General features: G+C 42.5%; 2 protein-coding genes across 2 annotated transcripts in view; both read right to left on the reverse strand.

Moving 5' to 3' along the window:
* Nucleotides 1-2,297, reverse strand: part of pid1 (phosphotyrosine interaction domain containing 1) — a 30,278-nt gene extending 27,981 nt beyond the window's left edge. The window contains exon 1 of the mRNA XM_018660059.2: nt 2,118-2,297. Within this exon, the coding sequence (XP_018515575.1) occupies nt 2,118-2,147 (30 nt within the window). The 5' untranslated portion in view covers nt 2,148-2,297. The remainder of the gene's footprint in view (nt 1-2,117) is intronic.
* A 2,225-nt stretch (nt 2,298-4,522) lies between these two features.
* Nucleotides 4,523-27,157, reverse strand: part of dner (delta/notch-like EGF repeat containing) — a 47,759-nt gene continuing 25,124 nt past the window's right edge. Inside the window, exons 2-13 of the mRNA XM_018660049.2 lie at nt 25,227-25,577; nt 25,043-25,140; nt 20,587-20,750; nt 18,115-18,263; nt 17,133-17,286; nt 16,091-16,204; nt 11,251-11,484; nt 7,281-7,403; nt 7,018-7,131; nt 6,743-6,874; nt 6,400-6,646; nt 4,523-5,857 (exon numbers count right to left, since the gene is read on the reverse strand). Coding sequence (XP_018515565.1) covers nt 5,746-5,857; nt 6,400-6,646; nt 6,743-6,874; nt 7,018-7,131; nt 7,281-7,403; nt 11,251-11,484; nt 16,091-16,204; nt 17,133-17,286; nt 18,115-18,263; nt 20,587-20,750; nt 25,043-25,140; nt 25,227-25,577 — 1,992 coding nt within the window. The 3' untranslated portion in view covers nt 4,523-5,745. The remainder of the gene's footprint in view (nt 5,858-6,399; nt 6,647-6,742; nt 6,875-7,017; nt 7,132-7,280; nt 7,404-11,250; nt 11,485-16,090; nt 16,205-17,132; nt 17,287-18,114; nt 18,264-20,586; nt 20,751-25,042; nt 25,141-25,226; nt 25,578-27,157) is intronic.

Below are 27,157 nucleotides of genomic sequence, written 5' to 3' on the forward strand. Positions count from 1 at the left end.
TTTGGATCATAAATAAAAGGTTATAGTTTAAAATAATGCTATGAAAAAGAATGAATGACCCTTATAACAACATGAGTGCAGCATGATAACATCATCAGGGTTATTTTTTCAGACTTTAAAAAGAGACCTAAAGCAACATTATGTAACTAGTTGACATTAAACCTCTGTTATTCCCATTCCATCAGGCCCATCAAGTTCAAGAGTGATGCCGAACTGTAGACCAGTTAAAAAGACTTAGACGTCCTTCAAAAAGAGGGCTCATCTTGAGTATCCAGTGAGGAAACTTTGAAAATATCAAAAATTATAAACACAGTTTGGCGTGTTTGTTACAGCGATAACACTTCTGAATCTGGGGATCCTGAAGAATAAACTCCATTCGGCCACAAGTGGGACTACACAGTTGGAGCTCCTGTCAAGCGGCCGATAAGCATGGTGTTCTGTTCATGAAAACCACCTAACTGTTCGGACTCATGGCTGCAGAGGCCGCTGTTGTTCAACAAAGTTACATTATGGTGCTTTAAGAAATCAGAATAGTGCTGATGCATGCAGGGTTTGACGAGCTGACAACTGCTAACAAACTTCTTATATCTCTGTCGCTCTGCTTTGAGCACTACATGCGTGGAATTGTTGGGCTGAATAAGGCTGTAAAATGTCCACTGAAGAAATACTTGGTAACTACTGAACATACTGGACTGGGACATTCAGTGAGTGTGACTCTTTCTGTTAAGCACATGAGATGGGTCGACTACGACCTGAATATGAACTTAAATAAATTACACAGCTATCCTTGTGATAGAAAAAAACAACTTTCCCTCAGATGATTTCAACCTTGCACCACATGGCTGTTCATGTGGCTGTTTTTTCTGTTTTTGGCAAAGTGCGCGACTGGGATGATTCACTAACTCACATGCACTAACCAAAATTTAATACTTCAGCAACAAGCCACGGAAAATGTGAGATGTATGGTGACTTTAAGACACTTGTTGAGTATGACACTGAAGCCCGGTGGCTCAAAAACACCCTCAGTTAATCCGCAGCGCGGTGCTCAATAAACCTTAACCAGTAACAGATATAGGCGACACATGAAGCATCAGTGGCGGTCGTAACCACTTACAGCGTGGATGTTTAAATTAACTGAAGTGTGTGTGGTTGGGTGGGAGGGAGGGGGTTGTGCAGATGTGCGTTTATGGGATAATTTACAGCGGCCCCTAACTCCACATCTGACTGTAGGACAAACACCGGAACTCTCGGTTTTAATAATAATTCGTGATTCCATCTTCTTGACGCCTGGGCAGAAGAAGGGGATTGTGCAAGTTCACTTGGCAGGCAGTCCACAGGCCGACATCTGGAGAGCATTACGTCTGCAGGAGACGTGAAGCCAGGCTCGGTGCGCGGCTTGCCCCTGGATATCAAACTACGTGTCATTAACGGTGTGTGTGTGTGTGTGTGTGTGTGTGTGTGGTGTTTTTTCCATTTCTTAACAGGTCACAGACGGCAGGTTGGTGACCAGAGCCTGCGTCTTCTTCTTCCTCTTCTTCCCTCTATTCTTTAGCGATTTCACACAGGAATGAGGAGGAATACGGAGTTAAAGCATCCTGATGTGCAAACATGAAGGAAAAAATAAGAGTGACAACAGGAGGAGAAGGCCTCCAGTTGCACTCAGGTTAGTGTGAAGGTAGGGTGCTGGATGAAACAGGCCTGTGGGCCAGGATAGCCATTTTATACACCGCTGGAATATGCTCGTCATTGACATTTTAGGAAAATCTCCAGCGGTGGATTTGCACGAGAACGAGGCGGAGGTACACATTGTTGCACGGTGCCCCCGGCTTGCGTAACGTGAATAGGTGCATTTAAACGCAGCACCAAGAGGGAATCATACCGAGACAGAGAAATTAGCAGAAAATAAATGTTTGAACGCTGGGGACCGGTTCATACCATTTTAAAGACGAAGCACTGTGCGCTCAAAACATCTGTGGCAGCTCACAAACCGTAGCAAGTCTCTCCTGGCTGGAGCCATGCACAGCACGGCGGGTTTCAGTAACTATTACCGCGGCTCAGCCGTCTTATTTACCGCTGCCCTGCCGACAATGAGCGTTTCACACACACCCGTATCCTACCTGCAATCGCTCCGACGCGGGTTGCCACATATTCGCAGAATCAGAGGTTCTCCGTCTTTTCTACAGCTTGTTCCCTTTTCGTAGTCCGGTTCACATCTGTTCGCTTTCACGGCTTGACTCTCTGTCCTCCTTCAATCTGGACTGGTCGATTATGAAGGATGTGTGCTCCGCCTGGCTGTAGTTATTTCAACCGGCCAGCAGGTGGAGGTACCTGCTCTCTGGGTCTCCTGATGTGGCGTTCAGGCACTGTCGGAAATCAAGCGGGTTTGAGCTTCAAAGTAAAAGTAGATTACATCTGCAACTAGTAAGCTAAGTTAAACATAATAATTGCCTTTTTAAATTGTTTTATTTCAGGAGCTTACGGTGTGTTTTACCTTTTAAAAAAAAAATTTTGACAGTTACATTTCCAATTTTCAAGCTTTTGTATTTTGTAATTTTCTCAAAAAATACTCATCTTAAAACTGCAGTAATCAATATGTTTATGTTTACTATGGGAAAATGACTATGATATGGAAGAGTCGCTCATGAACCCACAGGAAACTGCCACCCAACTCTCTGACTTGCTTCACAATACAGAGCAATTTAGCACCTTTCAGCCACTTGTTTTGGTTTTATGGCTTGCAACCATACTATTTTGGTTCAGTGATACAAACCCAGCTACTGTGGCAGAAAATTATAGCTGCTAAAACAAGTGAGTTGCTAGTCTCCTACAGACAGTTTCTGATAAAAACATACACAAGTGCCCAGTTTTCATATTCATTCAGTGTAAAAAGAAATCTATATAAAATGAACGATTTTTCAGCTGGACACCAAAAGGCACCCATAATATTATCTAGCACCATTAAAAAGAGGACTTCAAGGCTTCAGAGGATTAGTCATCCAGACCAGAGTAGCCAGTCAGCACAAGAATGCAGTTAAAATGGAAATTATCATATAAAAATCTAACATAAATGGCATGGCAGGCATTATTTCAGTGGTTGGTGGCAGTAAAATGTGGTTCTGTTCTCCAAGTTTCACAAAAGCAGCTCAAGAAAAAATCTATGGAGAACTGTCACGATCGTACCCACACATTTTGATCTTCTTAAGCTCCTCAAAAACAAGTTGTAACAAAAACATTGAGTCCCCCAGACTGTTTTGAACTATGACTGGTTTGGTATGACCTTGTTATTCTCAAAGTGAAGTCTGGGAATCCACTAAAGTATCATCCATTATTTTGTGGAAACAGTTGAGTGGATTATTTTTACTGTTGCCAACATTTTGTACATATTTTAACTGTTGGGTAATAATTCTGTGTTTTCTCTGACAAATGATTCAGTTTTGTACTGAAACTGCCACAGAGCTGCTGAGACACTCTCAATTTATCAGGGTGGAAGCTTTGAAAGCAGACAACAGTGTGTAAAGCCAAACAGCAAAACATCAGACCCTCCAGGGCATTCAGAGGGCAGAGGCCGAGCACAAGGTCTCCACAGCAGACCACAAGCAAAGGTGAGAGCCATCAGTAACATCTGGTGCTCCTGCAACGTGTGTATGTTTGTGTGCACACACATATATGTAGGTGTGTTGAGCGACATGACTCCGCTGTCACAGTCTGTATTTAGAGATGTTTACACAGAGAACATCTGGATAAAGCCTGAGGTCAGTGAGGGTGTTCACTCTACCAACACTCCATAAAAGGTCTTTCCCACGGTTGATGGTTCAGTCTGGTGGGTATGACCTTGGGACTCTGCAGAAAAACAGACACCCTAGAGAATTTTTTTCCCCCCCAGCAGTACCGTGCAATAAATAAATAGTGACTTAAATTTTCTGACATTGTCTTCGCTAGTGTTTTAACAAGTATGACTGGAGCTGGGTATCAAACCTTAACAGTTTTTCTGCTCTTACAAACTTATTATTTTATCAGATGGTTCTGCATTTAAACCTAAATTTAATCCATTCTAGATCATTTTTATTTGGTGATTCTCTTCTACTGCTTCCAGTGTTTAGATATTTCATAAGTACGGATACTTTTGTTACATGATAAACATTAATATTTCTCAAAGTGAAAAGTGTAATTTTAGTATGAGCGTTGAAACTCAGCGTTTATGTCAGCACTAGTACTAAAAACCTTCAAACACCTTGCCCCAAATATGATGCATGCAGCACAAAAAAATCCAAATATACCAAACAAGCAAGAAAAACAAACATCCCTGCAGCATTAGATAGTTTGTTGACCCTGACTAAGACCTAGGTAAAGAAAATTTGCTTGCAGCTGTAATTGATTGATTGGTGATACATACATGACTGACCGAAAAAAGTAAACACAACTTTAGGATCATTTACAAAAAGCAGTCGCCACTACATGCTGTTGTCACTGCAGGAAACACAATTCAGTTTTAGCCAGAATTCACAAGAGACACCGGGGGGAATACTGTAGATTATGTTCACTTGAATCTTTATTGTTTACATCATTCAACATAGATAATAGGTAATCATGTGGTTGCTGTGTTTAAAATGAGAGGGGAAAAAAATCTGAGGATTAGCTGAGCTTATTGGTAAAACATGACTGCTTGACCTTGAGGGGAACAACACAGCTGCACAGACAGAGAGTTTTCCATTGGCAGGACACATAAGCACATATATTCTGGAGTAAATATCATGCCTCTTCGCCTTCCTCCTCCTCCTCCCTCTTCTCCATCCTAAAGCCAGCAAGAGGCCACTCCAGCAAAGAAACTCTCATCCAGAAACTATTCAACACTGTCAGTACTAGAGGTGAGTTTGTACACTGGGGTAAACAGGTACACTGAGTAAAACCAACTATGTTTCTGTGCATTGAGAAATATACCTACCTATTATCCTAAATATCACTGAAATACATATAGTAGGATGGTAGGGTCACAGTACTCCAGTAAACCCACTGTCTTTACTATTCGTACACTTGCATGTAAAGAACAGGACGATATGTATTTTAAAAAGAAAACTCTGTGACTAGTATTCTATACATGTATGTATTTGATCTACCGACCACAAATTACTTTCAATGAAAATATTTGGCACAATCTTGACAAAGAGAAAGAGAGAGAGAGATACAATGCAATGAAAAAAATGACAACCAACAACTGAGTACAAAAGATTTTAAAATAATGCAGAGAGAACATCAAATCTAACCATGCACGAAGTAAGGCAACCTACTGCAGAATCTTTTTAGATATAGAAAAAGATACAGTGTATGCACCATGAGGAGTGCACCTATTTCTACAACACCTGTAAGGACTGTTGTCAGCACTGTCAGAGTTTACACATAGAAATCTGGGCTCCTGGGTTGCCGGCCCCACCTACAGACAGAGGTTACTGGTAGCGTTCCTGTCATTAATAACTTAAGTAATGCAAACTATGCTCTTATGCTACAATAAAGCCTTATAGTGGACTTTGACAGGAAAATAGATGTATCAAATTCCAGGTTTGTTCTTTTTAAACTACAGAGTGTGTTTTGGATTTTTTTCTCCGCTTTACATTCAATTTTGTTTTTGTTTTTTTTCTTAAGAAATACTTAAAGATTTATTCTGACTTTCTCTATGCGTGTGTGTGTGTGTGTGTGTGTGCACATGTGAACATGTGCAGTTGTATGGGTGCAGCTTGTGATGGTTGTGTTTTACAAATCCTTTGTCTTGATGAGGGTGACCAGAGGCTTGTCATCAGGACTGTAGTCCTCATAGGCGATGGGAGTGGCATCGTACATGGCAGGCCTGGACTTCTTGCCAAATCTAATAAAGCATAAACACCCACTGTGCATCAGATACAATGTTGAGTAGCCTATCTTTTGCTGGAAGTTTTATCACTAATTCAGTAATTCAGCATGGAACTTCTATAAAGTTCTGAGGGCCACAAGACAGAATATGATTAAAAAAAATAAAGATAATGGTAAAAATGTGTGCAGCAGAGGCAGAGATATCCTGATATTTTAGCTGAAAAACAACTGGATCCTACACCTCCCATGATGCAACTCAGTAAAATCCTATACACCTCACCTTGTCACACAGTCCTCAATCTAAAGAACAAGCAAATAAGTCTACACTGAGTTTTGTCAATTATTAAACTGACCTTTATATGTAAAAGTTCTCCTTTAAAAAATGCAGTGTGAAGCAAATGTAAACCATCATTAAATTCATTTAATGATAAACTTCATTTAATACAGCAGTTTATTAGTGGTAAATTATACCAAACTGTAATATCACTGCTCAAGTAGCCCTTATTCTTTAACAACAATTTGGTAAAACGAGGTTCATATACAAATCCTGTCACTGACCTGGCGTGGCGGATGGAGGCGATGGCGTTGCTGAACTCGCTGTCGATGCTGCGGCAGTTGTAGAACTCCTGGTAGGCGTGGCGTGATGAGCCCTGGTACTCGATGCGGCTAATGCGGCAGATGCCCACGATGAGGATGATGAGCATGAGGACGAAGGCCACGCACAGCGCTCCGATGATGATGTAGAGGGAGTGGCGTGGCATGTTGGTCAGAGTGTCCTCGGTGTGTGCCGGCTTCCACTGCAGATCTGACACACACACACACACAGAGAAGCACACAGGTGTCCACATGTCTCAGTCTCAGATTAATAGTTGAGCTGATTTTCTCTGGCAGTCTGACTTACGGATCTCACAGCTGGGCCCCACCCACCCAGGTGGACAGTGACAGGTGAAGCCATTTGATTGGTCAATGCAGGTGCCTCCGTGGTGACAGGGGTTGCTCTCGCACTCGTTGATGTCGACCTCGCACTTCTCTCCTGAGTGGACAGGTGGGGTTTCATTCAGTAACGACAAGAGCAACAAAGCCAAGAGTAGAAACTGAGGCTGATGGGTAACAGTATTTTGAATCCCGGCTGCCTTTTTTCATGGTTGTCAGGCTGATCATGGCAGCAGTGCTCACCCAGGTATCCAGGTGGGCAGACACAGGAAGCGTTGAGTCCCGCACTCTCACAGCGGCCTCCATTCTGGCAGCGCATCTTCAGACACGGATCCTTGTAGATTTCACAGTGTCTGCCTGCGCACACACACACACACACACACACACACACACTTACAGGGTGAACTTGTAATATTTTTTGATGCTCATTTACTGTGACACTATAACATGTAGAAGTAGAGCTTATATACAGACGAAAAAAAATAATCTCACACTCATTCACATACCTTCAAACTGTGGGGTGCAGACACACTCATAGGCATTGATAAGATCCCTACAGGTGGCGTAGTTCTGACAGGGCGCAGACAGACACTCATTGTACTCCTCCTCACAGTACAAGCCATGGTAGCCTTAAAGGGACACACAGATACATACAGTATATATTGTTGCTGAGAGTCTTCAAAGATTATAACATGATTCTGCTGCATTGCTGATGTACCACATCAGACGATGTTTCAATCTTTATTCATCGAGGAGGGGTTTTGCTGAAAGTGCAGGCCTTTTTAGCTGCAATCAGCAGTTGGTATTATTCATTCTGGTGGTCAGCTGGACCCAAAAAATTCAAATGAGTTTGTTAAAGATGGGGCAGTGCAGGATAAAGCTACAGAGACTGCGTAATTTCATTCAATTCAAGACAAACTGTAGGTTTGTAATGACAAGAATTCAGCTTTTGGTGATCAGAGTTTATCACACATTACATACTTCACAATTCACATCGCTATGTCACACCAGTGCAACAGTAACATACATATTTTGGACCCTGAGGAGCAGAGAGTGTACAGTAAATGGCTTCCTCTTTCTCTGTGTGCTTTTAGTCACACTTTAAGTGTTACCTCCTGTACTTGATCTATTCTTCCCTGTAAACCTTGCATTCAAAGTGGAATTATATGGTAGCCTGTGTAGTACATAAACATATGATATCACCATGGAGCACTTCACTTCATGCACTTCTTGATCCACTTAAAAATCTGACAAAAATGCACAAGACAACACAACAGCTAACACTCAACAAGACATCTTTGGAAATACAAGTGCAACACCAGTAAATAACTATAAATAAAAGACTTATTAATTGTCCAGTAAATGTAAGCCCAGTATTTTGCAACAGAGCTTCGATGGGATTGGGAACAAGGTCAAACGACATGCAGTGCACTGTGTTTTCCATAGGATGGCAGCTGTGCACTGAGGCAGAATAAGTCTGCAACATTTGAAAACATGGGCAGTGCATGAGTAGCACACACTCGCTGCCTCTTCTGTTTCTCTTTCACTGTGTTTAGAATCTAAAAGGAAAAGTGTAATGTACAGTATGTGAGAGAGAATATGGGATAGCTGATTATATCTGTTTAACTTGCACTGCTACAGTTTTCTGTATCTGCTAGTTTTGCAGGTTGGCCAGCTGTAGGAACACAGGCAAGGACTGGAGGATAAAGCGAGTGGCAGTATTTGTAGTCAGTGCATGTTTTTCTGTTTTTAATAAACTTCTATAGTGAAACTGGCTCTGCTGTGTATTAAAATCAGCAGTAATTAGGCCAACAAATAGCTGCAATGTTTGTGTATGCATTGATCTAACATTTGATGTACCTTCGCACCTGTTCACACTCCCAGCTGAACCCCCACACTTCATTTCATAGAAATGTTCCACTGTCTACAGCTGAGGAACCCAAAATCACCAGAGGACCAACATCTCTGGGGTCCCTCCATGACTAGTGTAGCAATCTGTTTTCATTAGCTCTGCTCCCACTTTGACTGACTGAATTTCTCAGTCGGGTCCCAGTGCTGACAAAGTTTCAACAGAACCCTCCCTGGGCCACAGCTAACGTGTGTTTGGGGAAGGAGAGGGGGGGGGGATTAATGAGGAGCCCAGCTACAGCCTCTAGGGTCCTCTCTGTGAAATGCCAGTGAAATGTCAAGTGCCTTTCCAAGACTCTGTCTGCTTTCTGTGGGCTGGCAGCCTCTCATGTGAACTGGATTACAGCAAACTGGAGGACGGATCCTTCCACATATCAGCTCCCTGGCAGCTTTCTTTCAGACAGCCAGCAGGCGTTTACACAACCCTGACACACATCCACACACTTATATGACGCAGACAAGCGCATAAACTACTGCATTTATGTGCTCATACACTCACACTGAGATGTAGGTATTCATACCCAGCATACACACACACACTCAGACACCAGCTGGCATTCTGATGAGGTGTAGAAAAGGTCAGTTCTGGTCCAAAACATTGTGTGTACGTGTGTGTTCACCGTAATGTCTGGGATGCTAATTACAAAATCACCAATTTCACCAATCCCATTAGACAGAACCGTCTGAGTGGAGACATTTGATTGGATGGCAGCATCTGCCCAACCAGCATAGTCATAGACACAGACAATGGATTGGGAGCCATATGCACACGCACACACACGTACACACACACACTTGCAAGGCTTCACCATGGCAACCGGACAACAGAAGATGAGAGGGAAATGAGGTGAGGTAAACGGCAGGAAGATAAAGATGAGGAAGGACAAAAGGACAAGTAGAAAAAAAATGAAAGAAAAGCAAAACAGAAAAACGAAATAAGACCGAGGACATGGTGAAGAAAACGTAAGATATCTGAATAATTGGAAAGCAGTGGACACCTGCTCTGTGCAAGGGAACAGCAAGAATGAAAGCATTTGAATAAACATGAAGAATATGAAGTATGGAGGGATTATCTACTCAAGCAATAGCTCTTGCTAGTTCAGATATTTATTTGGAAAAATAAAATTGAAATACTCAAATCTCATTCCAAATCCAAACCAATAAGTGAAAGAACAGCTGTGTAGCAATTTATCTGTGTCCTACAGAGACTAAACTATCAATATCAATAACATAAGCAACAAAAACGATTTAATTTCTGAATATTTTCCCAGTTAAAGCCATGCTATTGAAGCAGTAGCTGTAGAGGCTGCTGATACAGGAGAATGAATGCAAACATCAAATAAGTGATCAAGACGGTGGCTGGCCTATACATTAGACTGACAGATGGTACAAAGAGGGAGCAGGAGGGGCGGAGCGTCAAATTATGTTTATGGGCCACTGGGAAAGTCATCTATCTCACCATCCCAGCAAGGTAATTGCAAGACAATGGATAATGATAAGTCATCATTCCACTCAATTGATTTCATCACAGAGGCATCAGCACCAGTGCCACGATCATCCCGTCTCAAAACAACTCATCAGTCAGCCAGACCATATTTCCTGCTACTCTGAGCCTGAGCCAGTGTTACAAGTCACCATCACTAACATTTATGTGCAGGTTGTAAAGTCACATTTAGAGCGGTGACAGAGGCAATGTGAAGATTCAGGAGGGTTGTAATGGACATGGATGGATTTCTGAATGACTGAACCAAGTGCAATCTCGGGTCTAAAGTTTTAACAGGGGCCCTAAAGCCATAGTTTCTGTCTGAGGCGACTCTTATTACCACTTTTTGCTATAAAGCCTTGTAAACATATACAGTAAACTCAAAGTTCACTTACTCAGCTATTCCTGAAACTTTCAGCCTTAGGTAAAGTGAACCTTCAGTGTATAGTTTTTATTGCAGTATATGAGATCTAATATTTATTTTTTATTATATTTCTGCTAAAACAGAAAAGGTCTGCTTAACAAAATTACACTAGAGGTTTCCTTTAATGGTTTTCTATACTATATTGCATGGTGTATTGTAGTATTTTGTAATTATTTGTGGAGAGGAGTATCAGTGGGGAACAGCTGTGGCAGGAAGCTTTGGTGAAAAAATTTTTCTCATTTCCACACTGAACAAATTACTTTATTTTAAACTAAACTTAAAGTTTAGGATCTTTTTTAAACTATGTTTTACCTGCAACAGACCACAGAAAAAGATGTAAAAGGACTGCATGTGACACAGGGGGGTGAAAAGTGGTTGTTCTGGTAGGTAGGAAGGAGGCCCTTTACGTGTATGTGCTTATGGGCCCATTATCATATAATGTATCCCTGTGCATTTTCAGGACTTGCCATCTAACACATTTTTTTTTTTTTATCATTTGGTACAAACACCTAAAATGAGGTGAACTGTCCCACCTCTATCTGACTTTGGCTAAATTTGGCTCTGCAACGCCCACAGCGCCCCTGACATCAGAGGTCAGCAGCAGCACCCCAAGTCCTTATAAATAGCATCAGTCGCTGGGCTGTGTGACACCGCAGCTCACCTGGGACACACAGACACCTGTAGCTGTTTCCTACGCTGCGACAGACCCCATGGGCGCAGGGGTTCAGGGCACAGAAGTCCACCAGCTGGGCGCATGTAGGGCCGGTGAAGCCTGCTGTGCAGCTACAGCCGAACCCCAGGGGGCCGGGGCCCTGGGCATAGCATGTCCCATTATTGTGACAGGGGCTGGAGGCGCACGGGTCCACCTTCTGCTCGCAGGTAGCACCCTGGTAGCCTGCGAGAGGGGTAAAGCACAGATGATGGTGGGAAATAGTAGGACAATGATGAGAAACCAACACAAAAATAGTTTCTGTACTAGTCTTAATATGTCTGAGAGACAAATCTCATATTGTACAAGTGTTTAAGTACAACACTTAGAACAACACTTAGAACACAAATCTGAGGTGCAAGTGCAAGCAGATTGTGAATTTTGCAGGTAAAAGTTAGATGACACTCTTCTCCAATTTGGTCCTTTTGAGGCTTAAAATGCAGGGTGGCACAGCAGGGGTTGTGTTTATGAAAATCAGGCGGTGCAGTTTGATATGTGACACCCATTATGGCATGAAATTGCACCCACTCTTCAGCCCACTAAGAAAACCTCTCGATGCAAATAAGCTCACAGAGAATTTTGTGTGGGTTTAGTTCCACAGGGAGACTTCTACCCAACATATGGTGAGTTTTGAAAGCAAATAAGCCTCTTTCCCAGAATGTCAAACTGTTACTTCACGACAGATGTTGGGAGAGTAACACCAACGATCAGAGATAATACACAGAGTGAAAGCCCGCGAATGGTGAGATTCTGTCATCACCTACCAGCCAAAATCACCACCTCAGTCAACTTTATTGTTCGTTCTTTTATCCTTTATCCTCTTGGTTGTTAGAGACAGAGACAAAGAGAGTGAAAGCATCATTACAGAGAATTAATTAGTGGTGTAACTATTGTGTTACACCAGTATCTCTGGCAGAGGGTGGATGCATTTCTGTCATGCTCCCCGTGCGACAATGCCCATGCACTCCCTTTGCCTTTGTGGGTGACTGGTTGTGTACTGAAGCCACTGATTTCTTCTTCACCTCCTCTCATTATGTTGTGAGCTCCTGCTGCTTTCACCTAACCCATCTCTGCTAAAAATAAGCTATTCCCTTCACCCCTTCTCCTCCCTCTGTCTTCACCTCCCATGAGGACTGCCATTGTGTTACAGTACGGAGAGAGACTCCCCTGTGTATATGCACATACCTTGCTGTGATACAGTGTGTGTGTGTGTGTGTGTGTGTGTGTGTGTGTGTGTGTGTGTGTGTGTGTGTGTGTGTGTGTGCCCTCTGATTTACAGTAACAGTAGTAGTAAATCCCTGTGCTGACTGCACCAGAGTGCACACTCCATTGAGCTAATGAAGAGATCTCTCTCGAGCATCCATTGATCTGTAAGACTTTATTTCACCGCGTGAGGAGTGTGAGGAGAACATTTATCATTCAGCAGCAGAGAGACAGGAGTAATCTGCAGCAGTCAGAGGAAAATCTCACCCAAAGCTCTCTCTTGCTCTCTCTCTCCCTCCATCCACTGCCTCAATCTACTTCATCCTTCCTGTTTTCGCTCCTCTGCCTCCCTCCAAAGCTCCCACATCTCTTCTCCCTTCTTCCCCTTTCTCTTACATGCTTGCAAACACACAGATGCTAGCCCACGCACATGCTCACACAAGCTCTCGCATAAATTTAATTTTATGATTTGTATTTGTTCTGTCATGGTTTAATCCCCTGCTTTCCTCTGTATTTAGCTTCTTTGCTCTGTGCAAGAACTTTTTTTCTAAAGAGCACATCCACATCTTGAGCTCAATTTCTCTCTGTGTCTTTCTCTATTTTCAGTTTATTTGTCTATACATGCATTTATCTAAAGATGCAGAAGCACACAGTGTGACATGAGACCTGGCTGACATAGAGGAGTCTGTTCATTCTTGCTGCTGGCATTCAAACCTGCCAACATTAAAAAGAGTTAACAGTTTAAATTTAGCTGGCTCGCTCACTCCCCCGCCCTGCTAGTTCTGACTGGAGGCAGTCACAGTACTGACACTCACACTTTCTCCTCTGTCAGTGTGTATAAGTGTTTGTGTATGTGTGAAAGGGAGATAAAGTAAACTTTGTATCAGTGGGGTAGTCACTGTTGAGGAGTCCTCATCAGTTTTTCCTTGAAATGAGAGCGTGAGATTAAAAAACAAACCACAAAAAAAAAAAAAAAACAAGATGGCCGAAAACAGGCTCACATTGTTATAATGAACTTTTGAATATTTATGTTTTATTCTGAAGGGGAGAGTTTATTCATAGAGTTAGCATCACACATTTTTGTTCTTTCTTTCATTCTTTTCTTTTCTTTTCTTTTTTTTGACCACATTAGTCCATTTAGTTGTCACTTCAGGTCAGGTCGTCTCTGGAAATCTGTCAGTTTTTGAGAAATGCATCAAACAGGGAAACAAACAGGAGTGAGAACACCACCCTCTACTCCTGCAGAGTGAGTCTATTTAAATAATGCTGCCTCCCTAAAGACAGAGCAAATAAAAATGCATCTTTTGCTCTCATTGTTGGCCAAGTGATCACAGAGGTGATATCTCTCTGATGACAGTTGCTACAGCTGTCATGCCATCCATCATTTTATGTATTGCTCATGTCTGTGCAGGAGCACTGTAAGAAAACCTGGTGGTGATTTATGGGGTGAGAGGGAGGGTAGATCCCGGCTAAGCACTAAGCGGCATGCGAAAACGGGACCCCGTGTGTATGCTAATTTGGCCCTATGAGTGTGGTTACATTTCTTCTCCAATGGAGGACACTGCTATACAAACACAGTCTTAATTATCATGTATTGTAAAGCATTTCTACTCTTTTCTGTCCTTGAGAAACACAAGCAAAAGGACTGAAAAGAACTTGTGACTTCTGATCCAAACAAAGAGACAAAGGCTTGGTCCTGAGGGAAATGAATGCAGGAGGAACAACTGATCTAATTCTTTACAAACTTTTTAGTCTCTTTCTTCTCCTCTTGTTATCTCGCCCTGCTCTATATACTGAGAGGTTTTACACAAAGGAGATATAAAGCATTCTTGGACTTGGAGTGTTAATGAATTCCCTTTTTGATAAAAGATTAAATATACTCTTGCACTTGGAAACTTTACATTACTATAAAGGATCTCGTGTGCTGTATCCATGTTTAAAAAACCTTGATTCTGGATGAAAAACATCTCTTCTACTTTTGATTATCTGCCCCGAGGCTGTGTATTCAAACAGACACTGAAATCCTCCTCCTCTGATATGTTCATCAGTATGGATGCACATCTCTCTTCATCTCTGTGTGTTTCTCCAACACACAAACACACAAACTTGTTTTTGTAGCTTAGGAGGATATTTAAATGACGTACATGTCTTTACACTAACATTACCCATAAAGAGTACGGTTCATTTTTGATTTTCATCTTGGAATAGACAATAAGACACAGTAACAGTCCCTTAAACATGAACCTCAACCTAACCTTAACCTGCTGGAGATTATTTATGCAGTGTGCACTCTCCTGCAGGAGTGTGCAAGTGTTGTTCAGCTTTCTGATTCAGTTATTGATTGATCACTTGTTAAACAGTGCGTCCTATGCTGAGCCATCCTTTTCTATGGATTTCCCATTTTCAGTTTGTATGTGTCAAGCACTTCTCTTTTCTGGTCAGTCACTGATTCTCACTGCAGAGTATTTTTGTTCATTCATTCCAAACAAACTGCTGCTGCATTGTGACATGCATCACTTTATCTACTGACAACTGCTTTTGTTATAATGAATTATTTCTCAAACCCTGACTTGTGCTATTGTTGAGTGGTGCAGGCTTCCACAGCAGGTATTTTGTCCCGGCATAGTGTCCAGAAAAACTGATCCAATGCCGAGTGACAAATTGATTTACCCTGCTGCTACCTGTAAATAAACACAGATTGGTAATTTCTCCAAAAGGCAACGTTCCCTCAGACACCAAATTATCTAATAAGCCCATGAAATTTCTAAAGGCGCTCTATAAACAAAATCTCCTCGCACTAATTAAGTGGCACTGGCATGTTTCTCACTGCTGCTCTCAGCGCTGTTTCTCAGCGGTGGATTATGAATTCCTTTCCACATTGGAGGCCGTGTTTTTTTGTTTTGGCAGCGTCAGATTAATAATACAGTCAGGTGTTGCAGTGTGAGTGATGCCTCCTCCAGATCTGGGGAATAAACTGACTGCTGGGAACTGTACCTGGAACAATGAAACAACCTTCCCGCCAGGTTTTACATCCATCTACTGATTATTTATGCGACGAGGTCCACTGTTACCTAATCTTTTCCCTCTATTCTCTATGTGCTTACACAGTCTATAAACACTGGTGTGTGTTAGCCACAAACTAGTGTGCTCTTGTTGAGAAATGCTGTTTCGGCAGAAGTTTCGCGGTCACAGATTTCCCCAGAGAGGCTGATACAGGTCACTGAGGCTATGAAGACTAATTAGAATAGAGGAGGATGGTTTAAATTAAGCATCTCGGTGGCACAGATACTGTTAAACAGGCAGCAGACACACAGAGTGTATAATGACTGGAATAAGACAGCTGAAAAACACACACACAATTTCAGGTTTCTCATTTATTTCAGCCTGTTCCTCTGTTTTTCTTTCTTTCAAAAATAACACACTGTTGACACGGTTCCTGAATAGAAATGCTTATGTAACCCAGATGGACTCGTGTGTATCTGACACAAACACAAACCCTGTATTTCTGGCGGCTTCTCTCATTTACAGCAAACGCACGCCTACAAACACACAGAGATTGGTTCCAGTGTGCAGTGATGGGATTACCTACCTTCGGGACAGTAGCACCTGGGTCCCGCCAGGCTGCTGAAACAAGTGGCTCCATTTTTGCAGGGTTGGGAGAGGCAGTGGTCGACCAGCAACTGGCAGCGCTCCCCTTCATAACCTGAGAAACACACATTCCAGTCTCAGGCAACATGATTCACTATATTTGGTATATTTTGTCAAATACAGTTAAGAGCAATCTGTTAGAGCTAAAGACAGAAACTGGCATCAGTCAGTATTTGTGTTTGTTTTCAGCCATATTACCGCCTGCTGTCAAATACACAATATTTTGTTGTACAACATGCAGAAGTCGTCTTACAAGGCAGGTTACTAAATGATATATTGCAACCTTGCAAACCAGAGCAAATTCAAAAATAAAGACAAATCTATAGAGCCATAAATATATGGAATTATATACAGAATCTATTATCTCTCAGGCGCACAGTGTCTGTCTATTTTTTCTTCATTGTTTTTAAAATGAAGAAAGATTGACCAAAATTGACCAAATGCAATTTTTTTGGTCATTTTTTGTAAACCCCAGGAAGAGCAGCAGCAAGCATGGTAGTAGCTAAAGGGGATACTAATAAAGAAATACAGAATGAACTGATTTTAGCCACATAGTTAAACTAAATTTGACAATGCTGTCTATTGTCTGTTTACACCTTTTTATTTCTCCTCATTAGCCGCTCACACAGGGCTTATTAGCACAGTTCCCTAGAGGAAAGGGAAGCGATGGGCCATCAGTGGTCACCTCTGACATTTACCTTCCTACCAGAGGCCCTCACTTCTAGTCCCTGTCCTAAAGTAAATCTGACAGGATCAAAGGTTCAATACACACTGTTCTTTTCTTCTTCAGAGGAGGAGAGACAGGGTTTCATTCTTCACATCTGCACAGCTTTAATCAAACCACACAAGCTGAGACTCTTCATGAAGCCTCACACACATGTGAAACAGATCACAAACAGTCTGTAAATAAACACTTCTAAGGGCCTGAGACCATGTAAAATGGCATAATATACACATGGACGCACACACACACACACACACACCTGGAGGGCAGCTGCATGTGAAGTTATGTCCTTCACCCCCCTGTCTAACATCAGTGCAGGTGCCGTTGTTGCGACAAGGTCGGTGGTGACAGGCATCAAATTCCTCGCAGAAGATTCCGGTGTAGCCGTCTTCACACTCGCAGAAGAAAGTGCTCTGCAAAATTTCACACGTCAAATCAATGAGCCTTGTAAAATAATTCAGGAACATAACAATGCAATAACAAGCAGCAGTGACACGGTTTGGTTTTCTGAAAAAGGGAGGGGAATGATAATGAGAAACTGAGCTGAGAGAGCGAAACTGTGAAAAGGTCTCTGCAACAGTCACTACTGTTGCAGCTCTCTTAGTTGGATGTACTGCATGGATGTCGAAGTGACCAGACGGTCTCATGTGCTTCCATCTTCACCTGCTGCAGCATATTTTTTCCCTGTCTTCTGTCGCTGATATAATCATCAGCAGGTGCATTTTTGACCATCCAACTCTCAGAGGAAAAAACAGCACACACTTTAATCATGTTGCACTGCTGTAATTGGGAATTGCATTGTTGTAGCTTTTATTCTTTTGCTTTCTGCTCTGCTATTAAGTGAAACCCAGGGAAAGTGATTTATTCTTGTGAATAATGATCAAAGGGCTCTGATGCAGGCAATGATGCAGCTGCAGTGATAATGTTGGGTTATAATAATATGGAAACTTTACTTTGCTTATTGTTGCACTGTTGTTATAAGGCTTACACAAACAGCAAAAAGACACATGAAAATGCTGCAGATTTTTCAATGCAAATGCCTGAGTACTTCAATTTCTATTTAGATGTGTTGCCTCACAAATACATTTCTATTTGATGACCCTTGGCCTCTGTAAGATTTGCTAGTCAAGTACAAAATAATACCGCAGGGTGTCTCTCAGCTTCATTCACACCAAAGCTCAAATGTCTCGATAGGAAGAACCATCCTGCGTTCAGGTGATTTTATCTCCTTGATTTCTCACCTCAGAGGGCTGTGTGATACATTTGCCTTTCCCAGAGCACTGAGGGTCACTGAAGCTGCTGCCGGGCTCCACGCAGCTGCTGGCCTTCACCGTCAGGTTGAGACGCAAGGTGACATCCGGGGCTGTGGGGGCGCCCACACGCAACACACCTACCACAGAAGAGGGGAGAGCCTTATACATCATTCATATTATGAGTTATATTTTTCATACTGCTGTTGTGGATTGAATAGGATTGTCAGAACTTTTTAGTGAGCCCCTGACTTTTCATTTAACACCATCATCAGGTTTCATTTCAGTTTGTCTAATACTTTGCTTTATGACTAAATACCAGTAAAACTCACATCACATGTCCCATCAGCCTCAGCTGTACTTTGCATGTAGTGCTAATTAGCAAATGTTAGCAAATGTTAACATTATCATAGTGAGTATGGTGATGTTAGCATTTAACATTCATCCTGCAATGTCACTGAACAGCTAGCATAGCGTGTAGACTGTTAGCCTTGTAAGCAAATGTTTCAAAACAGATTTCACATAATGTGTTCCTGAAAGGCACACCTTGCTGCCAAAAAAACTAATAAAAACAATTAAGTCCCATGTGGCTGAAAGTGTTGACAAAAGAAATGATGCAGGCAGCTCTTCATTGTGACTGAAATAGAGTGTGTGCCTCTCCGTGTCTCTCTGGGTCTAGAAGTTCAGACAATCTCATTATATCTTCAATCAAAGCTGACAGCTACACAGCCACTTGGATAAAAATAGCCTGGTAGTGAATATTAACCGACATTTTTTAAAGCCTGATCCGAGGTCAACGAGCTACAAGTCCATCAATGACGAGACACTGGTGATGTCAGCTGCTCAGCCAATCAGAGGGCAGCACGTGCTCCTCTGTAACCCCTGACCAGATGATCGTCAGCCCAATGACATCGAATGTTGGACTTGCAGAGTCACTCACGCTCATTCAAATCGTGAAAGCACATTCAGACACAGTGACGTGTGAAGGAGGAAAATGCAGTGTCACTGCACTGCTCCTCCCTCCTTGCTGATGCTTTCCACGAATTTTCCCAGCAGGCGTGTATGTACGCAAGGTCACACACCTCCAGGCCTACATGCCACACTCTTGAAATTGGGTATAAATGTGAGTTTGCACTTGTGAACATTACTCATTTATTATCCAGCCCGACTGCAGTGGCAGAAAGAAAAAGAAGCAGGAGGAAAACAACCATGTGTGTCTTCATCCTTCTCCTGCAGTTTGACCTTCATTATTCCCTCCTTCTGCATCCTTTGTCCTTTCCTCTAATCCTTTTCTGTCTTGTCATCTCTCCTCTCCCGTCTTTTTCTTTCCTTATCTGACTCTTCCTCTCTCCCACCCTCCATTATCCTCTCTCCCCTCTGATTTAACTCCCCAATGTCATCTCCCCCCATCTCTCTCTCTCTCTCTCTCTCTCTCTCTCTCTCCCTCTCTCTCTCTCTCTCTCTCTCTCTCTCTCTCTTTCTCTGGTGAAGTAGAGGCAGTGTTGCCATACAGTGAGCAGACATGTCAAGGTCAGCAGACAGGCAGCGTAGTGAAACAGCATCAGGTATGTAGAGCACACACAGAGGTCAGCCAGCCCTTCAGTTGAAGAGTGAGACTCCAATTATCCCACCTCCAGTACCCACTGCAGCTCACAACACTGTTTTTGGCACTACTTGTGCGAGTACTCTTTCACAAAATCTATGTGTGAGGCTCGGTGTTAAAGTACAGATGGTGTTTCAGCATAAATATCTGTTTTTTTTCTTCCTCAATATGTAAATATAACATTCTGACTCATTTATGCAAATATTGTGTGATTCTCCCCTATGACATGTCAGGAATAAACACTGTAAATACAATTTATTTAAATCCATTAATCCTCAGATGTTTTTTGGCTCAGTTGTAAATGAACGATTTGGAGATATTTCAGAATGTTTCCTATTCAGCTTCCTCTATGCTTGTTACATAAATATACAAATTAAATTAAATGATAAACTCAGAGATGAGTAAAAAAAAAATTTAATTATATGTTTTATCTTCTTATCTGGGTTTAATAAGGATATGCCTGACTTGATGAGATAAACATACTTGAGTTTTACTTGTGTACAGATCAGTGTGTCAGTTGGCAACCCATCACATTTTTCAAAGCAACACTGTGTTTTTGGCAGCTATAGGATGATGCCAAGTATTCAGCAAAAACCCACATTTATCAATTAAATTCAGGGGACAATGCATTTCACTACCCCAAAAACTGGCTCACTGATGAGTCAAACTGATGGATCTTTATCCCATAGAAACTGTTTTCATTATACTGCAACCAACTCTTCAGTTTATCTTTAACTTTGTTAAATCCTATCACCTCTCACTCTTTTGTTTACAGTATGATAAAGTAAAATTTATAAGGAAATATTAGTTGGAAACAGCTTCATATGCCAGTATACTTCAGGAGATTGGAGGTGTCTTACTGAGGAAGTAGTTCTGTCCCAGGGGCAGCAGGTGGTCTGGCACCACCAGTCCATCAGGGGCCTGCAGGAAAGACGCCGTAGTGCTGTTCAAAATGGACGAACGGAGGAAACCCTCTTCGTTCAAACGCCAAAGCACTGGAGCTCCACTGGCATTCACCACCACCCTGGTTGGACAGAGACAAAGTAGGGGAGGGCAGGATGGAGGATGAGGAGAATGGGGAGGGTATCAGACTTTGGCAAGGAATATAATGAATATTAAAAACACAATCCACATACTTCACCCTTAATATGTAGTATATCCAGTGAGCACTTGATTCATCGTGACATCTTAAACAGTATTAAAATGTCAACAAAATGAGCTTCAGCAAGATAAACGACCTAATCTTCTATGTCAACTTCTTTCCTTGTAATCCTGATTTTAGTCAAAATAAGAAGCTTAATAAAACATCATCCTCCGTTCTCCACACATGGTCATCAGCAGCAGCCATGGAGCTTACAGTCAGTTTCATACTGATGGACACTTTGTCCTGTGTTTGAACCCAGAACTGTTGATTAAAGGATGGTTTTCATGGTCAGGTCTGGTGAGTAATGGCTGTCGGTGGATCTGATTTAATGGGGGTGATGTTGCTTCCTGTAGAAACACTGTGACCCTCATGAAGAGAGTTGTGAAATACAGCCAGTGTGGTCAAGGGCGGCCATCCCTCATCAGGCCTATAAACAATTTGTCCAAAAAAAAGAAGGATCATGACAGATCAGAAAAACTGAAAAAGAAGCAAGTTTGACCAGAGAGAGAGAGGGAAGAGTATGTGCGATAAAGTCTGGATTCGCAATTCAGCATGATGTTTAATAATGTTTTTTTTTTTTTTAATGAACTCATTTCACTTGTTTTAATATTGTAATGTTGCAAGAATGTTCAAGCAGACATAAAATGAACTTAACTTTGTGTAAATGAACAGATCCTGGTGACACAGTGGTCTCTGAGGACAAAGTCATCCATGCACAACCAATGGGAAGTGGACACGCCAAAACTTGTCTCTCTTGGTAATCTCTGATTACCATGAAATTCCCCAAATGATATTTTTTCTCTCCATATGGATCCCATCTGTGATTGAGGATTATGAAGCCAGGATGAGGAGTGCTGACATCCAAAGGGAGCTCAGAATAGAGCTGCTCCTCCTTTGTATTGAAAGGTTGAGATGGTTCAGGAATCTGATTAGGATGCGTCCTTCCAGGCAGATCAAACTGGTAGGAGACCTGGGGTAGACCAAGAACATGCTGGAGAGACTATATATACCTCATCTGGCCTGGGAACACCTCGGGGTCCCCCAGGAGGAGCAGGATACATTACTGGGGAGAGGGATGTCTGGACTACCTTACTTAACCTGTTGCCACTGTGACCTAACCGACCTGACCTGACAGAGAAAGGGTGGATGGATGGAGCCAAAAGGAGGACTTTGAGGAGGCTCATAACTGTATCTGTAAACACCTGAGCGGAGCAGCCAGGCTCCTGCTGGGCAGAGGGAGACCAACAACACACGGTGTGTTTCCTGCCAGAGAGCTACAAAAGCTGCCAGTCTGCTGAGTAGACAGCAAACACCAAAACTGAGCTGAGTTGCCACACTAAGTCCTCGTGATGGAGAGGCAAAAGGGCAGAGTGAAACCTGTCAACCATGGCAGTAAGAGGGATGCTGAACAGCTTCAATGAGGCTCCACACCGGTTAAATTCCTCTAAGCACTCCTCTAACCTCACTCCCACACCTGAACAAATCATTTTCATATTAACAAAAACAAATAAAAAAATCAACAATTATCCTCTCAGCCCTCCTCTTGTTGTATGACTAACAATAAACATCATTACCTCTACACAAAGACACGCAGCTGAAAGTGCTCTACAGAGAAAATGAAGATTAAAAATAGCAGATGCATGACGTGTTTAACTCTTAAATGTGTTTATTACACTTAAAAGAATTAAATATCTCATCACACAAGCAGCACCACACTCAAGTGCTAGCGACGAGCTGTTTGATTTGTTATTAGAAGATGAAACACCGGCGCCAAATTCGCCCCATGCGCCCGTATAAAGGAGATAAAATGATAATCAAAGAATCTTAATTAAAATCCAGAATTTAAGATGTTTTTATAAAACATTTTTATAAAAGTTAACATTCTGAAGTTTAGAGCCATGGAACAAAAAAACTTCGTGGCACTTTCAGAGCTTCAGAAAAGGCCTGCAGGGCAGAGTTCGAGATATATGAGGATGTATTTTAGGCGAGGGCAAGTTGCAGTGTCACAAGTCGATCGACATGATGGCTGTCCGAAAATGTGGAGGTGAAGACGGAGCTGAGCCTGAAGGTGAATCTGTGAGCAGGGACCGAAATAATAAGAATGGTGGACAGGCTGATCGCAGCTGAAATGAATTTTCCTCTTACAGGATAACTGGGCTCAGCCAGAGGGACAACATGAGGGGCTCAGATATCTGGGGAACTACTGCTTCTTCAATTTGAAATGAGCCAACTAGGTATTAGATATGGATGGTTCTGTAAAATGTTGACTTCATTTATTTTTATTTTATTGGTAATTTTATCTCATTTGTAAGTTTATTAAAGTTGACAAAGTGGCCAGTGAGTTATTATGAACCCATTAATTATTATTTCAAAGTAAGTGCCATCATTAGCCAATAATTCAAAGAGGTTAACATTTTTAGAAGTGATAATTACCAGTGCTGTTGATATTGTTCCCTAAAATGCTGCTTGTGTCTTGTTTGCACTCACAGTATCAACAGCTACTAACAACCTCTCTCTCCAGCCTCTCTGGGATCCAAGAGCCTTATTACATTATAATCAGCCCCTCTAAATCGATGTCACTTTTGGATCACTGCTCCATCTCCAAGTGGTGCATGTGTATTTTTATATTAGTGTCCTTCACTGCCTGCATATCTGTGTGCGATCACGTATCGTGCGCAGTTATACAGTGTGAAAACAAAGCAGCAGCAGTTGATTAACTTGCACCTCGTAGCTCCCAGTTTGCAATCGTGATCAGGGCCCCGAGTTGTGGCCACCATTTGTAATGAGGGGCAACATCAAGGCCATCCAGCGTTCACCTTGACCACTGCTTCTGAATAATTCATTGACCCTTATTTAGTGAGCCACTGTAATACTGTTTATGAGCAAACATGCACTGAAAAGATGGAATACACCTGGAGTGGTGTAATACAGTGTCTTCTGTGCCAGGAGTGGGTTATGAGGAGAATCAAATGGAAGGTCATTAGTTACAAAAGCTACAAGCTGTGCTATGTTGTCAACAAAAGTTGCTGCATGGTAAGTATGTGGATAAAATGCTGTGCAAAGTGAGTTTTATTTTAAGAGGTTTCTTTATTGTGATTATGCAGGCGATATACTGTGCAGCATGTTTTGTTGTTATTCCGGTTGATTAGGACCTAAAATGTAGATCCAGTTTGGTTAATTAAGGCAGTTTTTACATTAGATGCAGGGAGTTTGTGTCCTTACGTAACACCAAACTGGAAAGCACTGCTCCTCTGACCACTTTCAGCTGAAACTTTCATGTCTGCTACACCTGTGGCCACACCTGTGTACACTTTCATATCACTGCGGTAATGCCCAGTTCACAAACTGTCAACAAACTGCTCCAAATATTAAATGCAGCAAAAGTTAGCAGCTTATTTAGGCTGTTTTAAATGGTGTGACTACAAGGCTAACAGCAGGGGTAATGCATGAACGCTGTTCCTCCCGTTCTTCTGACACTGTATGAATGCAACATAAGGTAAGAACTTCATCCTCTGGAGGTCAACAAAAACAAGATATTCATTTGACATTACATGACAAGAATACTCTTATCTTCTGAAGGGACTACACACCCACACTGGTGTTTTCACATATTCCAGCTGATTACACCTCTGCACAGGAGTTGGTCCATGGTAAAAATGATATAGTTGTGTAATTTGTCCCACCCCATTAGGTGCAAGAAAACTGACAGGAGAGTCATGAAGATGTCCATCAAGCACAGCATGTTCACACCCACACAGTGCTGAGAGACAGTCCAGTTGGGCATGTGTGAAAACACCTGAATGAGGGAAACTAAGGTTGTGTGGAGCCATTAAGAATCAAATATTCACTGACTGCAGGCTTGAAAGGCTGCTGATACTGGGCTGCCTGGAATCTGTGGTAAATACTATTAATCTGAAGGAGCAAGGTACAGACTTTTTAGAGCTTTGTTTGGTGAACTACTCCTTTAAGGCAAGGTTTTACTTATCAAGCAGGCAAAGGGAGAAACTGCCATGTACACTGCAACTGATAGTAGGCAACATGATAGATTCACAAGGCAAAGATAGTGGGAGAAACCAGGTGTATATAGGGGCCCCGAGCTATGTTTGCCTGTGGCCCCCCATCTGGTTAATCCAGTCTTGCTAACCATAAGAGGCACTTGAGGGTACTCTTACTTTACAGCCGTCTCTTCAGGCACCTCCAGAGACAGAGTCAGAGTTCCTGATGTCAGCTCACACAGCTCAGGACTCACACAGTGCAGACCCTCCGTCACCTGAAACATACACACACCATATATTTCTTTATACATTTTAAAGATAAACCCACAGGAGCTTAAATTTAGTGTGGAAGCTATCTCACCCTGTCCGCCTCCCACGGCACCACCAGCAGCCTCTGCCCGGGTTTGGGTTGCCATGGCGGCAGGGTGGGAGGTGCCGGCGTTGTGGTGGTGGTGGTGGCAACGGTGGTTGGCTGTGGCGGCTGAGTGGCGGCAGCGGTGGTGGAGGCCACGGGGGTGGCCAGCTCAAGAGTGGAGGGGGTGGCGGGGTCCCAGTCGGCGGCCGGCAGGTCCAGTAGGATTTGATCGCACCTCTCCCCCTCGTAGCCCTCGGTGCACTCGCAGGTATAGGCTGGCTCCCCCTCCTCCCCGCTGTCGCTCCGGCTGCAGTTTCCATGGAGACAGGGGCTGCTGGCACAGGGGTCTGTGAAAAACTGGAATAGTGGAGAAAATAAATAAATACAGGAAGAGTCAGAGAGGAAAACAGAACAAAAACATTATTATCTGACTGTTTTTTTTCACCTCTGTCATCCTGCCTGCATTGCTGTCCTCTACTCTGTCTGAGCCTGGACTACACAGCTGGGATCCAGCTTCATTTTGTGGGCTTGTGAATAGCAAGAAAATGTATAAGTAGTCCAAACTCTCACTGATCATTTTCCTCTCTGCTGTTACTTCTTTTATTGCTCCCTGACTCAGCTTCCTCTTTTACACTCTCCACTCTGCTCTTTCCTTTCATTACATTTCGCTGCTTCTAATCAATTGTTGTAGGACTGTATGTCTCCCTCTCTCTCGCTCCCTCTCTCCACTCTTTCAAACAAACACATAGACTACAGTATGAGTACACACATGCCAGCACATACACACACTTGCATTTCGTCCCCAAACAAGGTTTCCCCTGTCAAGCAGCACTGAGAAAAATGTACCCTGACAGCCTCCTTCATGCTGGTTTCCCCCCCATCAATAATTGATGATATTTGGAGGAAAACATTTCAGTATGGATGTTGAAGGTGAAAGAGGACAAAGCCAAGCTTACAAGGCTTACTGCCTGACACCGTGCTGCCTTTTGCTTGGCTTTCAGAGCCTTCTTAAGCTCTAGAACGTCTATAATCCCACTGCTTCTTATTTATGAGCAAATTCTCTGAAACAACCTCAGGTATCTGCGGCTCCAGCTGTCCGATTTAAATGCACTCAGATAACAGTTTTAATAAAACCAGGAGAAAAACAAAAACCCAGGCTGGAGAGGGGGTGAACAGAGGGATGGAAATGACGCTCAAACTAAATCCCTCAGTGCATATAGATGTGCATGTGAGCATGTAAATGAACATATGTGTGCGTGTGTGAGAGAAACAGTTAGAAGCAGAGCAACAGAGCATCATTAACAGTCTGCTCTCTCCAGCGACCGAGTCACAGCTCATTAGTGTTAATCTCTCTCAGGTTTTTACTCGCAATGACTCTATCAAACTCTCTCTGTCTCCGCTCTGAAGCACAGCAGTCCCAACAGTCCCAGCAGACCACTCTTTGGTCCTTACACAGTCTGCTGAGCTTATCTCTGGTCAAACGGCACCAGGGATTGAGTTTATCAACCTTTAGAGAACAGCAATGTTTGCTTCTCTGGGTTAGAGGAAGCATTAGAGTCCAGCTCATGACCTTTTTCATCTGTCACTCCTGATTTCTCTTCCATCCTAACAGTCTCCATCCATGACTGCACAGGTTGTACTCTACCAGAGCACAAAGAGGAACACAATAGAACTTATAACACAGCTCACTATATGATCTAAAAATCAGGTGGTATATTTATCCTGATCAGTTTTACTGTAACATTTTAGCAGCCCTGCCACATATTCTACCTTTAGGCAGCTCATAATGGTCAGTTCTGATAAAACTGTCTGAGAGGTGTTAATTTAAACTACATGTTTATTACTGAGTAGTGATGTTGTTGTACTAGACTACATTATACTGGAATGTGTTTCTAATATCCTTCTTCCTTCTGTTTGCAAATAGGGTGGACTAAACA

This window comes from Lates calcarifer, linkage group LG21 (genome assembly GCF_001640805.2).
Source record: "Lates calcarifer isolate ASB-BC8 linkage group LG21, TLL_Latcal_v3, whole genome shotgun sequence".
NCBI lineage: Eukaryota > Metazoa > Chordata > Actinopteri > Centropomidae > Lates > Lates calcarifer.